The sequence below is a fragment of the Mobula birostris genome, chromosome 12, assembly GCF_030028105.1.
Source record: "Mobula birostris isolate sMobBir1 chromosome 12, sMobBir1.hap1, whole genome shotgun sequence".
Classification (NCBI taxonomy): Eukaryota; Metazoa; Chordata; class Chondrichthyes; order Myliobatiformes; family Myliobatidae; genus Mobula; species Mobula birostris.
In genome coordinates, this window is record NC_092381.1 from 99,365,330 (window position 1) to 99,381,204 (window position 15,875).

The 15,875-nt window shown below is 35.7% G+C and overlaps 1 protein-coding gene across 5 annotated transcripts in view; it reads left to right on the top strand.

Moving 5' to 3' along the window:
• cep350 (centrosomal protein 350) overlaps positions 1-15,875 on the top strand; it is a 240,756-nt gene that overhangs the window by 22,462 nt on the left and 202,419 nt on the right. For 4 of the 5 annotated variants that reach the window (XM_072274363.1, XM_072274365.1, XM_072274366.1 and 1 more), the window contains exons 2-5: positions 388-473; positions 2,273-2,316; positions 12,207-12,321; positions 14,842-15,013. In XM_072274363.1, coding sequence (XP_072130464.1) covers positions 398-473; positions 2,273-2,316; positions 12,207-12,321; positions 14,842-15,013 — 407 coding nt within the window. In that variant the 5' untranslated portion in view covers positions 388-397. Of the gene's footprint in view, positions 1-387; positions 474-2,272; positions 2,317-9,531; positions 9,594-12,206; positions 12,322-14,841; positions 15,014-15,875 lie in introns of those variants that run through there. The other variant, XM_072274368.1, reaches the window with a different exon arrangement.

Consider the following 15,875-nt stretch of genomic DNA (forward strand, 5'->3'; position numbering starts at 1 on the left):
TGCCCTCAGAAGATAAGCTCTTGTATTACTTAGTTTCTTGACAGTGCTTGGAGATTTGGAAAGGGCTGGCTTTGATATTGCAACTTTATTGGAGGAAAATTGAGATTTGAATATAAAAAAATTGTTGACAGCTATTCTTGGGATGTTCTTTGATTAATGATTGCTGTATGTGGCCATTGTTACATGATGTGCATCAGCTTAGTCAGTGCACCTCTCTAGCAGTGTTTGGTTTGAGTGATGAATTACATTAGTGGAGGACAGAGTCAATCTGCTGAATATTGACCCCTCTGGTGGGCTGACTAGATTTCAACTTCTTACATTTTTAAAATTCGACCAAAATTCATTACAGAATAACTGAATCAATATCACTTTTTTTTTTTGTTTTAGGTGAGCTAATATGATGTGGAGCACCAAATCTAATGAGGCACCTCCACTACACCAAGAAGGAATGCAGACCCGAGATACAAGGAGAGGTATAGTGGTAATTTACAGATGTATTTGGTTTGATGCAGTGCCTACAGTTCACCTATTTGGAAGTCAGATCATTAATGCATTATGATAGAATAAAGATCCTATTGACCATGTATTTGATGCAGTGAAATTCCCTTTCAAATAATTAAATTGAAAGAACATTGTAGTTAGAGACTGAGAATTTAACAGATGACTGTGTGTTCTCTTCAACTGTTTCAAATGGTGCATCTACTGTTTACTTCATTGTCATTACCTCCTGAGACAACTATTCTTCATGTGTGAGCTTATGCAAGAAATGTCTAGAGGCCATTTAATAGTGATAATCCTTGTGATTGAGCCTAGTTTTCTTGTCACGTCTGTGGAAATACTAAATCAGTGAATAATCATTTCAAAGATTTTTTCAAAAGCATATTAAGTGAATGGTGAAGATGCATTGTAAATTCAAGATCATTTAATGTCGTTTCCAGTACACAAGTGTAAAGGAGAATGAAAAAATTGTTACTCTTGATCTGATGATGCACAAAAAAACCCACAAAAGATAAAAAACACAAAAATAATAAAAAAAAAGTACAGGAGATAGCATATAAGCATAGATTGATTCATAAAGTGACACGAGACTGTACGTAAGATGACTGGCAGAAAATAATAAGGTAGTGGTGGAGTTAGTGGGTGGAGGTATTGATGAGCTTTACTGCTTAGGGAAAGTGCTTTTCAGTCTTGGTCCTGGCAGTGCATTCTCTTTAATCCAGTGGATGTTACGTAGTTTCCTTGATGGGAGTGGGACAAGCAATCCATGAGCAGAGTGGGTGGGATCCTTCATGATGTTACTGGCCCTTTTCTGGCACCTTTCTGTATATACGTCCTTGATGGTATGTTGGTGCTGGTAATGCATTGGGCAGAGAATCAAAATGATGAAAACACTTCCCCAGTTAAGCAGCAAATGGGAAAGAGAGAAAGATTGTTTTTAGTATGAGGTGGGGAAGGTATGGATAGGACAGGCATATATCTTGGGGTGAGGGTAGGATTGCTGTAGGAGTAAGTTTTTAAAATCTTTCTCTTCTGGTGTTAGCTATCCTTTTATAATATCCAATTTCTCTATCCATGAAAACTGTCTTCTCGTTTTTTTTTTACACAGGTCTGTATTTCGCAGATTTTCCATGTTTCTTTGCTTTCTCTTTTTTTTAATCTGCCTTGAATGAATTTATCTACCAAGTAGCTTCAATATGGCAACCCTGACCTTGCTCTATCAGCAATATTCCTTTTGTCTTATCCATTCTTTTCCAAGTCTCTCTGAAACTAAAACGTTTTTTTCTGCTTTCCCGGATTTGAGAAAGGAATTTGCTTGAAGAGTGAAATCTTTCACTTTTTCCAGATGTTGCCCATCCTGCTGCATGTTTTAAAGCATTTTCTATTTCTTGTTTGATTTCTACCATCTCCAATTTTTTTCACTGAATTTTCAGTTATATTTAACTCTTGATAAAATGCAGAGCTATCTATCGTCTTGATAGCTGTGGCAACAAACACCATCAGATACCTTGATGTGCTATGATAACTCTATCTCCTTAAGGCAAATGCTGCTATCACATTCAGTGTATTCATCAGAATCCTATTTAACCACAATAAATGAAACTCCAGGTATAAGTCACTTCAGTAATGCAATTTTACAATGTACAAATACAGCCTATCCTGTAAATTAAAATGGGCATGAAAAGTGTAAGTTTAAAGTTAATGTATATAATGTAAACCCAGAACTTGGAAAATATTTTGAAGAAGTAACAAATGTAATTTGGTTTTGTTTTAGACGTGGCCTCAGCATGGGATACAGTCAACCAGACAAAAGCTGCGGTAAGCATTTCAAACAATTTTATTGTGATTAAATATTCTCAAATGGGGCATGCATTCTGGAGGATAAAGATGGTATATACACTTTTTCTAGGTCAATATAGATTTCCTCTTATTCTGCATTGTACACAAAGATTTCTTTATAAGTGGTCTTTATGCAACATTCTTTGTACAGTAAAATTCTGATCTGCTATCTGACGCTTTGGAAATTCCAGTGCTTTGGCATCCCAGTCATGCATGGATGTGGCTATTCTGTTTCAGTGTTGCTCCCCTAACTTGGGACATTTGGCATCCTGTTCATTCTGACAAGGGAGTTCTCCAGCATCATCCTGGTTACAGTGTGCATTCCATTACTGGCAAATGACAAGCTGGTACTGGAGGAACTGAGCACCTGATCAACAATCACCAGTCAGCATACTCTGATAGTTTCCAGGTCATTGCAGGGGACTTCAACCAGACCAACTTGAAGGAAGTCTCTGACAAACTATCAACAGTACCTCTGGAACTGGAATCAATACTGATATTCGATCACTGTTGCACCACCATCAAGAGCATTTAGCTTGTCATTTCACACTTGTACTTTGGCAAGTCTGATCACCTAGCTGGACTCCTACTTCAGACATATAGGCAAAGACTAAGGACTGCAGCACCAATGTTAAGGACCACAATTATGGTCAAGGGAAGTAGAAAAATGCTTACAGGACTGTTTTGAATTTGAATGAATATGCCACAGTCATCACCAATTTCATCAAGGTCTTTTTTTTTCTTTTTCAATTTTTTAAAATTAGTTTCAACATCATACACATTACAAAAAGTAAGTACAGAGCAATTGGGATTGTATTAATAATAATTATAAAAGTTTACGGCCAGGTAACACATAGTAAACATCCCAAAATCACACAGATTAACAATAAAATACATAAAGAGTATACATAAAATACAAAAATATCATTTAAAAAACAGAAAAAGAAAAAAAAATCCCCTAAAAAAAAATCTAATCTACCCAAACTAAAAGAAAACTAAGGAAAAGAAAAAGAAAAGGAAGGGCTATTATGATACCTCAGATAGAACCAATAGTGTCGGCACTTCCGCTCCTCTCCCCGTATATTGAAATCACAAAATAGATTTGGCGAGGGTCAAATTACATCATGTGGAAGTATTGAATAAATGTCTCCAAGTCTCATCAAATTTAATAGATGGGTCAAAAATGACACTTCTAATTTTTTCTAGATTTAAACAAGATATAGTTTGAGAAAACCAGTGAAATGTAGTTGGAGGACTAATCGCTTTCCAATTCAACAGTATAGATCTTGTAGCCATTAGAGTAACAAAAGCAATCATCCGACAAGCTGAAGAGGTCAAATGATGCTTTCTATCATTGGTAAACCAAAGATGGTAGTAATAGGATGAGGTTGTAAATCAATATTTAAGACAGTGGAAATAATATCAAAAATATCGTCCCAATATTTCTTCGATAAAGGGCAAGACCAAAACATATGAGTTAATTAGGCTATCTCAGAATGACATCTATCACATACAGGGTTTATATGAGAGTAATAATGATCTAATTTATCCTTAGACATATGAGCCCTATGTACAACTTTTTAAACTGTATCAATGCATGTTTAGCACAAATAGAGGAAGAGTTAACTAATTGGAAACTTTTTTGCCATTTCTCAGTAGGTAAGGTAAGCTTAAGTTCCCTTTCCCAGTCATTCTTAATTGTATTGGAAACATCTGGATTTATTTTCCTTATCATATTATAAATAATTGCTATTGAACCTTTCTGATAAAGGTTTAAATCAGAATATGAAATCAGAAAGGTAGTAAGAACAATATTTAAAAAGTTTCTAATCTGTAAATATCTAAAAAAAATGTGATCTAGGTAAATTATATTTATTAGATAATTGTTCAAAAGACATAAAACAATGATCTGAAAATAAATCAGAAAAACGTATTATACCCTTTGTTTTCCAGACCAGATATGCTTGATCCAAAAAAGAGAGTTGAAAAAGAAAGTTGGATATAAAAGGGCTAGTTAGAATAAATTGATTCAGTCCAAAAGATTTTCGAAACTGAAACCATATTCGAAGAGTATATTTAACTATTGGGTTATCCATTTGTTTGTCCAATTTAGAAAAGTCAAAAGGAAGTGGGATCCCTAAAATAGAACCCAGTGAAAATCCTGAAACAGAATTACGTTCAAGATTAACCCAGAGTGGACTTGAAACTGTATCCCAATTCTATGTCTAAAATTTTAAATAACGAATATTAATCGCTCAATAGTAGAATCTAAAGTTTGGCAATGCTAACTCACCCTCCTTTTTGGGCTTCTGTAAATGTCTTTTCCCTAGTCTAGGATTTTCATTCTGCCATATGTATGAGGAAATTTTTGAATCAACATTATCAAAAAATGATTTCGGAATAAAAATTGGCAATGTTTGAAATAAATGTAGAAACTTCTGTAAAATAATCATCTTAACAGCGTTGATCCGACCAATTAATGACAAAAACATTGGCGACCATTAGGTAATCAAACCTTTAATCTGATCAAGTAAGGGTAAAAAATTAACCTTAAATAAATCCTTGTGCTTCTTAGTAATTTTAATTCCTAAATAAGTAAATTGATCAGTAACTAATCTAAATGGTAAACATTTGTAGTTTGGAACCATCATATTTAACGGAAAAAGTTCACCCTTATTAAGATTCAGTTTGTAACCAGAAAATTTACTAAACTTATCCAACAAGGATAAAGTTGCAGGAATGGATTTTTCTGGGTCAGAAATATATAATATTAAATCATCTGCATATAATGATAACATGTATCTCTTTCCCATGAGTAATACCAAAAATATTTGGTGAAAATCTGGAATTGCAATTGCTAACGTTTCTAAAGCAATATCAAATAATAAGGGACTTAAAGGACAACCCTGTCTAGTGCCATGAAATAATCGAAAAAATGGAGATCTTTGATTATTAGTCAAAACCGAAGCTAAAGGAGTATGATATATCAATTTAATCCAGGATATAAATATCAGGTTAAAGTTAAACTTCTCAAGCGTAGTAAATAAATATGGCCATTCAACTCTGTCAAAAGCTTTCTCAGCATCTAATGAAATAGCACATTCTGGAGTTCTCAGTGAAGGAGTATAAATAATACTTATTAATCTCCTAATATTAAAAGATGAATAACGATTTTTAATAAATCCAGTTTGATCCATGGAAATAATTTGAGGTAATACCTTTTCTAACCTAGATGCTAATATTTTAGAAAAAATTTTTGAATTAACATTCAATAAGGATATCGGTCTATATGATGCACATTCAGTAGGATCCTTATTTTTTAAATTAAGGAGATGGAGGCTCCATAAAATGATTGTGGTAGTTTACCTATAATAATTGCATCTCTAAAAACTCTGCACAACTGGGGAGAAAGAATAGAAGAAAAAAAACTTTTAAAATTCTGCTGTATAGCCATCTGGGCTGGGTGATTTACCAGAATTCATTGAAGAAATAGCACCCATTATTTCTTCATCCGTAATGGGTGTTTCTAACTTTAAACGTTCTTTGGGTGTTAATTTTGGAAAATTCAAATTCCTTAAAAAAAATCTTGCATCTCCCTAGGATCATGAGGAAATTCTGACTGATATAAAGATGTATAAAATTCTTGAAAAGATTTTTTAATCTCATGATCAACTGTTGAAATATCATTAGGTTTACGAATCTTAGTAATTTGACATTTAACCGAAGCTGTTTTTAATTGATTGGCTAATAATTTACCAGATTTACCACTATGTATATAAAACTCACTTCTTGTTTTCATTAATTGATTTTCTGTTGACGATGTTAAGAGTAAACTATGCTCCATTTGAAGTTCAACTCTCTGTTTGTAAAGCTCCTCATTAGGAACAGTGGCATATTGTTTATCGATGTCTTTAATCTTATCAATAAACACCATTCATAGTGCGTTTTTTCAATCCAGCCGAATAGGAAATGATCTGACCACAGATATAAGCTTTAAAAGTGTCCCATATAACCCCACTGGGCATTTCATCCATAGTATTTGTTAAAAAAAAATAAAAGAAGTCGATCTGATCCTTGATACATTTTACAAAATCTGAGTCTGGAAGTAAGTTGGAATTAAAACGCTATTGCCTAGTATTAGAAGGTATATCCCATAACTTAATAGAGAGATTCAATGGTGCATGATCAGATATGGCAATGATATCATAGTTACACTCAATTACAGATGGAATTAAACAAGAGTCTATAAAAAAAAGTCAATCCTAGAATAAATATGATGTACGTGTGAAAAGAAAGAAAATTCTTTATCCTTGGGGTGTAGAAATCTCCAAATCTTGGAGATTCCAGAATCAATCAAAAACGAATTGATAAGAGTGGCCGACTAATTCGGTAGTGCCTGAGTTGGTACAGATTTATCCATCAAAGGATTTAAGCAGCAATTAAAGTCACCCCCCATTATCAACATGTAATCACTTAAATTAGGAAAGGAGGTAAATAATTGTTTAAAAAATTCAGGATAGTCCACATTCGGGGCATAAACATTAACCATAACAACTTTCTTATTAAAAAGTAGACCGGTAATTAACAAGAATCTACCATTCGGGTCAGAGAAGGTATTGTAATGTACAAATGCAATTGAAGAATCTATGAAAATTGAGACTCCTCTCACTTTAGCTTTGGAGTTTGAGTGATACTATTGTTCCTTCCAAAACTTTAAAAAATGCTGATTATCCTCTTTCCACACATGAGTTTCTTGGGTTAAAATAATATGGGCATTCATTCTGTGGAATACTATAAAAATCTTTTTCCTTTTAATCAGATGGTTTAGTCTGTTTGTATTCCAAGAAACAAGATTAAACCTCTGAGCCATGTTAACCTTGAATCAATCTTTTGGTATATAAAGAGTTAACCAGAGTATAAACTCATGTAACTGGAAGAGGAACCAGCATTTGGAAAGGAGACGGAAGTTGCGACAATACCGACATTGTTGTAGTTCAAAATTAGCCCAATGAAAAAATGAAAAAAAGCCCCCCCACCCACCACCCAAGAACCCTAAAACTAAGCCAAGAAAGGCCAGAAAGCTAAATCTACCCCCATTTCTCCAGAAGGTGGCTCCCAAATATATGTTGGTAAAAAGACCACCTAAAAAAAAACTACACTATAACAGTGAAAAAGATAATAAGCTTAACAAATACAGTAAAATAAAATACCTTAGTATTATAATCACTAACATGCTAATAAAATAAAGAGAAAAGAAGAGATACCAATACATATTATTCAATGTAAAATATTTGTAAGGGAGAACAGTTGAATGAAAAAGAAAAGGCGTATCCGGAAAGAAAAGTATTATGGGAAGAAGAACCCAAAAGATGGCATGGTTAAAAAAAAACAAAGGTATTATGGAAAGAAGACAAAACAAAAACATAAAAAAACCCGATAGCAACGGTAACATTAAGTGTAAAGAATACCAACACTACCGATCAAAACCAGAAGTCTTATACTTATAAAAGTCGATCTTCAAAAATGAATCGTATGATTAATAGAATTTGAGGGGGAAAAAAAAACGAAAAGCCAAAGCGAATATCACAAAAATCTTATATTAATTAAACCGTGGTGGCTAATTCAAATTCTTCCAGAAAGCCTCGTGCTGCACTTGTAGAGTTGAAGAAAAGTCGCTGGCTGTTCGGAGGAGAAATTCTTAAGCGGGCAGGATACAATAACGCTGGTTTAAGATCTTTTTGGTAGCATTCCATCATCAGAGGTTTGAAAGCCAATCGCGCTGTCATTAATTCAGGGCTGAAATCCTCATACAATCGGAATTGATGGTCTTGGAATTTAATCATTCCCTGCTGTCGGGCTATTCGTATGAGTTGCTCTTTAACATGAACTTAATGAAATCGGATGATTACTGGTCTCGGTTTAGATTGAGAATTTGATTTACTCCGAAAAATACGATGTGTGCAATCGAGCAATGGAGGATCATCTGGGAATTCAGAGCTAACTGCAGTCTTTAAAAGTTCAGAAAAGAATACTGAAGGGTCTCCTGTCTCAACTCCCTTGGGGAGACCAATTAAACATAACTTCTTTCTTCTGGATCAGTTTTCCAGATCAGTAATCTTAAATTTAAGACGCTTCAGCTGTTTATCTGTCGAAGAAACTTTTTGTTCCAAACTCTCGATGATTTTCATCTTTCTTTCGTGCATCCTCTTTCAGTTCAGTAATAGTGTTTTGTTGCTGTTGAACTTGATGGTCAAGCACACCATAAGTTTGCATAATTGCCATAATCTCTTCTTTAAAGCCTCGGCGTATTTCATCAGCTTGTTCACGAAACAAATTCATCAACAATTCATAAGTTATCTCAGGATGTTTAGGATCGGGTTTCTTTTTTTCCGTCGCCATCGGCATCTTTTGCAGGTTTAATGTCTCGGACTTTAGGTCTTGTAGCTGTTTCTTTACTCATCTCTGCAAAGTTCAAAATCCAAACTTACAACTAAATTAAATAAAGGTGATCATAGATATAAAAAGAAAAAGTAACGGAGTGAAGCCGAGAAGTGACCTCACTGCGTGAGTGCCATCTGGAGAATCCAAGGTCTGTATGAATAAATGTCTGCCTTCAGGAACATGCCATTCATACTCAAATTAGAAGTCCTGGATGAACCAGAAGATTTAGTATGCTGAGAGATAGATCTGTAGCATTCAAGAATGATGATCTAGAAATCTTACAAGAAGTTGTCAGTAGGGTTGCATTTAGCATAACTATTACAGCACTAGCAACTAAGCATCAATTCTGCTGCTGTCTTTGAGGAGTTGTCCCTGCGATCATGTGGGTTTCCTTTGGGTGCTCTGATTTCCTCCTGTATTCCAAAGATGTACAGGTTAGTAAGTCAATTGGTACTGGTTAGAGATACAGCCTGCTACCGTATTGTATCTCCAAATAAAATATAAAGTCCAGCTACAGCCTATGGAAGGCCATCATGAGAGTGTGAAAAGTCAATTTTGTGTGAAGTTAGAGTCACAATTGGATGTAGAACATCTGTGGCAGAGTTTATATGTCATTACTTTCTATAAGAGAAAACCTAGCTGCATGATGGCAGTGATGCTTTAACCTCTAATGAGCTGTACACTTTAAAGGAAGATCACTACACCTGTGCATATCTTCAAAGAATCTGGCGGCCTGTGATCTCTGTCTTGTAGGTCAACATCGGATCCCAGCTACTTCAACGGCATCAATCATTCTGATACCCAAGAAGAACCGGGTGAGCTGCCTCAATGACTTTTACCAGGTAGCATTTACATCTACTATGATGAAGTGCCTTGAGAGGTTGGTCATGGCTAGAATTAATTTCTGCTTGAGCAAAGAAGTGGACTTGCTGAGTTTTGCCTACTGTCACAACATGTTTGCAGTGGATGCAGTCTCATGGATTCTCCTCTCGGCTTTTGAGCACCTGGATGACAGCAATACAAATGTCAGTCTACTGTTTATCAATCACAATTTGATGTTCCACACTGTCATTTCTCATTATCATTCAACAAACTTAAAAACCTGGGCGCCCGTATCTCCCTCTGCAACTGGTCTTGGACCTCCTAATCAGGAGATTACCATTTGCTGTAACATATTTTATTTCTTTCTTCAGTGCCTCTTTTACATCAGCAATGTCTTTAATTAAAACTCTTGTCATTGAGGCCCATGACTTTGGGAGCCAAATCTCATATTGGGCTGCGTCTTCAAGAATCTGAAGATAGTCACTGTATATGGTGTGATTTAATTCTTTATTTTATTCCCATCATTCCCTTTTATTACCCTGTGCACTGAGATCATGTATACTTTGAAAAATGTGGATGTTGATTTTAATTAATGTCTTGTACTGTTATGCTGGATGGACATAAACACATTTGACTGCTCCCAGAATCCACTGCTTTTTTGATGATAATTACCATGGGTGACACCTCTACCTAGCCCTGTAATATCTCCTTTATCAACTTTTCCTGATGCTTCTTCAGTTTTGCCACACTTCCTTTTTTGTTTTATTGCATTGTCTTACTACTACGACTACTACTACGTCGACTCAGGCCTAGGGGGCCGGTGTCAGGCACAATAGTAGTAGTAAGGCAATTGTCTTAAATGAAGTAGTATATCACCAACATTAGCTTCTTTCATTCTCCCAGGACCTGTAGTGATCCTCAGCCTTCCACTTTGAGTTTCCATCTTCTTCACTTACAGTACTTTCACTTATTAGTTGTATGTGAAAATTTGCTGGTTTAATAGCAATGCTAGCTTTCTTTCCTGTGTCAGTTCTAAATTTACAACTGGGACTTTGACATCAAGTATTTCCTGCAACAACATTTTGGCAGAATAATTGCCATTAAAATCATTGGAGCAATGTGATAGTGAAGTTGAAGATGTCTAACAACTAACTCAGCTAACTGACGGTCCATTTTTTGTGCAGCAGATATGATGGATGTTATGACCTTACCATCTTGATCTGTATCAGAAGTCCCTATGATAGTGTACACTCATTCAGCACGTGTTAAACTCTTAAATGTCTAACTTAATTGAATCATGAGCTTCAAACAGGAAGTCTGATTAGCATGATTCCCAGTTAGCCACAACATTACACCCCCTCATCTACTAGTCCTTCTTTTAATTACATAAAGTCTTTTAAGCTCTCTGTTACCAAATGGTATTTTCCTTCTACTCTGCTGAAGTATACTTTTATGTACTTCATTTAACAACCCCTTTAGCTGCCTTTGTTCTAAGAAATAAATCCTATTATATCTAGTTTTTCCTCTTGGCACTATTTTCCAGCCCTGACAACATATCCATCTGCCTGAAGTGCTGAGTTCCTTCAGTGCTTTTTGTGTTGCTCCGGATTCCAGCATTTACAATCTCCTGTGTCTTCAATCTCCTTTGAGTAGTTTCTTGCGCAGGGACATCTGTTCTGATTGGAAATGTGGAGAAACCAAGCTTTCAGGTCCAACTATTGATGTATATAGTTCTGGATTAACTTCCTTGCTCCTGTACTCTGTGTTTCTGATAATAAAGGAATGGTTATGAAGTGTCTTTTAAACATCTTATTGGCAAACCTTGCAACCTTTAAAGATCTGTGAATAAATATTGCCTAAGATCCATTTATTCTTTTACACCTCTTGGCATCTTCCCAGTTATTGTGTTATTCGCCTGACTTTCTGCCTGCTTTATGTCAGACTTAGTTGAGCTTGATTCCATTTAGCATTTTCTGCCTACCAGATTAGTTCATTGATACCTTAGCGCAGTCTAAAGAGTTCCTCCTTGTCATCTAGATCAGGTTCATCCATCCATCCTTCATTTCTGTTTAAATCATAAATGAGTGCTGCAAGCAGGGAGAGACCTGTTGATACACCTTGTGATAAGTTTTCCAGTCATTAACATACCTGTCAAACATTACTCTGTGTCATTGAGCCCGTTTTGGACACCATTTGTCACCCTCGTATGGATCTCGCAGACTTTTATTTCTGCTTTGGAGGTTCTTATTGAAACCTGAAATCTGCATGTACTACATTAATGCACTACCCACTTTGACCTTCTGTTACCACCTCAAAAAAAAAAACAACCTTCCTATAACCCCATGCTGCAATTCCTTGATATTTTTTATCTGCTCCTTGTAAATTGATTCTAGATAATTGCCCAACCCTGAAATTAAACTACTTAACCTCTAGTGACAGTTGCCTGATGAATTGCAGATGGTCATCAAAAATATAATTACCTTGGCTCAGAATACATGGAAATACTAACTAAAAAGAAACTTGTGAAGAGTTTGAGCATTTTTTGCTATGAGATGATACTGTTCAATCCTAATTGATTTCTTTTGATTTCTCACTTTTTTCTGAAGTTGCGGCACATAGAGAACAGGCTGGAAGCTGTTCCTACTAGTACTGCTGTCTTAGACACTGTGATGGACAACAAGAAGTCCCTGGGAAGTGCTTCCAGGAAAGTCAGTAGGAAAGGTAAGTGCACAGAAAAACAACAATATTATTAGTAGAATATAGAATAGTGGTAACCATTTATCATGTGTGGCCAACTGTTTGCTTCAGTGAAAACACTAAAATTGATCATGAGGTTAAAGAAAAAAAGTCTTGTAAACTTGTAATCTTTAACCAGTAATAGTAAAAATCCAATAATTCTCTATCTGATTATTCAGAAATCCCAGTGATTAACCAGGTTATTGCAGTTCCGCTGAATTGGTGGAACTATACGTAATAATATTTTGTAATATTTCAGAATAATTTAAGAAACATATTGAAGCTATTGAATCTTCAGTTATGATCCTGACTCCACTCCACCTGTGATTCTCCCCATGAATTTCATATCCATCTTGAGCCAATGTTCTTTGCATGGACTAGAATCAGCCTTCTGGTCGTTCAGAATCAGTTTTATTATCACCGGCATGTGACGTGAAATTGGTCACCTAAATGACCAATCTGTAAGAGTAATTGTGGACACCAAGCAATAATAAACTAATGTATACAAATTCAGAGTTTGGACTGTCATTTAATTTGATATACAGTCGGCCCTCCGTATCCACGGGTTCCGCATCCGTGGATTTGACCAACTGTGGATCGAAAATATTCGAAAAAAATTCCAGTAAGTTCTAAAAAGCAAAACTTGAATTTGCTGTGCGCCGAGCACTGCGCTTAATCCACGCGAATGAAGTGATGTGTAAGCATACCCTGCTGTAGTCTCCCACCATTTCACAGATCCTCAGTCTCTAGCACTCGTTATTTGAGCATTGTTCGCCTCGCACTAACACTTACACGAATTTCAGCTGCTTTCTGTTTTATTGTGCGAATGCTCGATTCATTCTTACCGACCTTACGGCCCACTTCGGCAAACGACATGCCACTTTTCAAAAGATCTAAGATATTTATTTTCTCAGCGAGAGATAGCACTTTACGCTCCCTTATAGCCTTTGAGGAATTGCTTTGACCACTTAATTGCTTTTTAGGAGACATTTTTTCACAGAAACAAAGGGTGCACACAACACAAGTAGCGAAAGAACAAGATGTTTTATACTATGCCATTTTGTACAAGGGACCTGAGCATCCACAGATTTTGGTATCCGCAGGGCGTCCTGGAACCAATCCCCCATGGATACCGAGGGACGACTGTATTTCCAAAGTACTTTTTATGATATATTTCCAAATGTTTGCTCCTGTAGTGGTTGAGGTAAACTTGAAAATTGTTTTGAAACGCTGAAGCTTTTTGAATAATATTTTTGCTGGATCTGAATCAAATATGGGGAAGGTTGCTAGTATGTGGTTTTGTATCTTATATTTTGTATTCATGGTTGCCACGGGTAAGTAATTTAATACTGCAAGGCTTTAGTAAACAGAATGTAGAAAGGAGCACAAGCCCATTTTTCTTACCATGGGTGATCCATGCCAAGTGTCAGAAACCACATACAGTCATGGAGCAACTTATATAAGGTTAGATACGATACAAGTTCCAGTTGTAGACCCAACTCTTGAACGTAAAGTTTACTGAATTGCATCATGTATGTAGCAGAGTGCATCTCTAAAGCCTCTTCCCTTCCAGTAAACTGAAAATGTATCCGATATAAATAAATCTAATAATTTAAATATTCATTATTTAGTTATTTTAAATGTTTGGTTTAAAATGAAATAGTAGCAAAGCTATTAACTTGTTATGATTACAGTCTGACTTGTGGTTCATGTGATAATTGTTTTGATAGGACATGTTTCTGTCAATAGTTTGTGTCAGTATGCTTGTGTGAATTATCTGTCAATTGTTTTGCCATTGCTGTTTTGCTCTATGTGGTATTTTGATGGAAGGTGTGCAAATTCATCTTCCAAGATGTCAAATCCTCCATTCAATAGCTTTGCATAAGTAACTCTGTTTCCTCCAAAATCCTTTTGCCACTAACTTAAATTGAAATGGTCTTAAACGGGCCCAAATGAACCTTCACCATATTGCTTAGGAACCTGGGGTAGTTGCAACTTTGCAATTTAAAAAAACTTCATGACTTTGATCCATCGTCATCTTGGCCATCTATGACCTCCTAGGTGGGATTTACTGTTTTTACTTTAATGTATGAGATTCATGGGCTATAGTTTGCATTTGAATTTAGCAAAATGCCCCAAAACTTAGTCATAGTCTTACTTTATTGATCCCGGGGGAAATTGGTTTTCGTTACAGTTGCACCATAAATAATTAAATAGTAATAAACCATAAATAATTAAATAGTAATATGTAAATTATGCCAGGAAATGAGTCCAGGACTGGCCTATTGGGTCAGGGTGTCTGACCCTCCAAGGGAGGAGTTGTAAAGTTTGATGGCCACAGGCAGGAATGACTTCCTATGATTATAAACTTTGATTTGTGTATTCTTACTTGCATATGAAAATTGCAGTTAAGTGAAAATACAAATGCTGACTGTCCAGTAATGGCTTGAGAGAGGTAAAAGTGTATGCATTTTTTAATGCCTCTTTTTGTTTTATCCCTATCAGATGGAAGGTATGTGGAGGATTCTATGGGCAATGCTTCAGCTGGCAAGTCCAACAATTGTAGCAAATCACGAAAGGGCAAAATGTCCCGGAGCCCCTTGAGATCTACTACTCTGGAAAACAACATTAAGAAGAGCAGTCGAGTAGAATTCAGGGATGCTTTAACTTCTTATAGGTATGTCGTTATAGGTATGAGAAAATAACTGACAGCAACAGGAACTGTTTTTGTGAACTTGTCTCTTGGTAGATTGGGAAGTCAATGCAATATCATCATCACTGGTGATGAATACACAATGATGAGGTTGCATATTGCACTGCATTCCAAGAATGGGCAGCAAAATGACTCAAGTATGAAAAAGAAATGAGTGTACCACCAATTATCCTGGGCCACTTAAACCTGCTTCATTTTGGTTACATCTAATCTTGGGCTGTCATTCTCCAAATTTTGGGAAATTGTTGCTAGGTATAAATTGGTAATGCTGAGGTTCAATGTATTTGATGGATCAACATTTCATGCTCTGGCATTAATTACAAAAACCTTTACATATCTTTGAATCTGCAGTTCAAATTCCCAACGGTGAGTTTGGGAATGCTAGATTGTTGAGGTTTTTGGAGATTGTTGTGAATAATCCTTCGGATAATACCAACAAAATAAGTTATGGGGAAAGACTGTTGAAGCTAGGGCCTTTGTTGTTCATACCTACAAAGGGTTTTGACGACATCAGTTGGGGAGGAATATTTTCACTGCTTGACTTCAGTGTTGAGCAAATTTAACCTGAATTAATCATCTACAGAACTAAGGGTGATGAAGCAAGAACATTTTCTTTCTGCAAATTTCTGTACCAGTAACAATGGCAGCAGCATCTCTAACCACTCTTAGAAAAACAATTAGATAACTATTTGGAAAAACAAGACATTATTAAAGACTATATAGAGAAGTTAGGGAACGGACATATGGGAGTTTCCTTCAGAGAGTAAGTGGTATGTTTTTACAATTCTGTTATAAATTTTCCAAAATTTTATATTTATGCAATGTC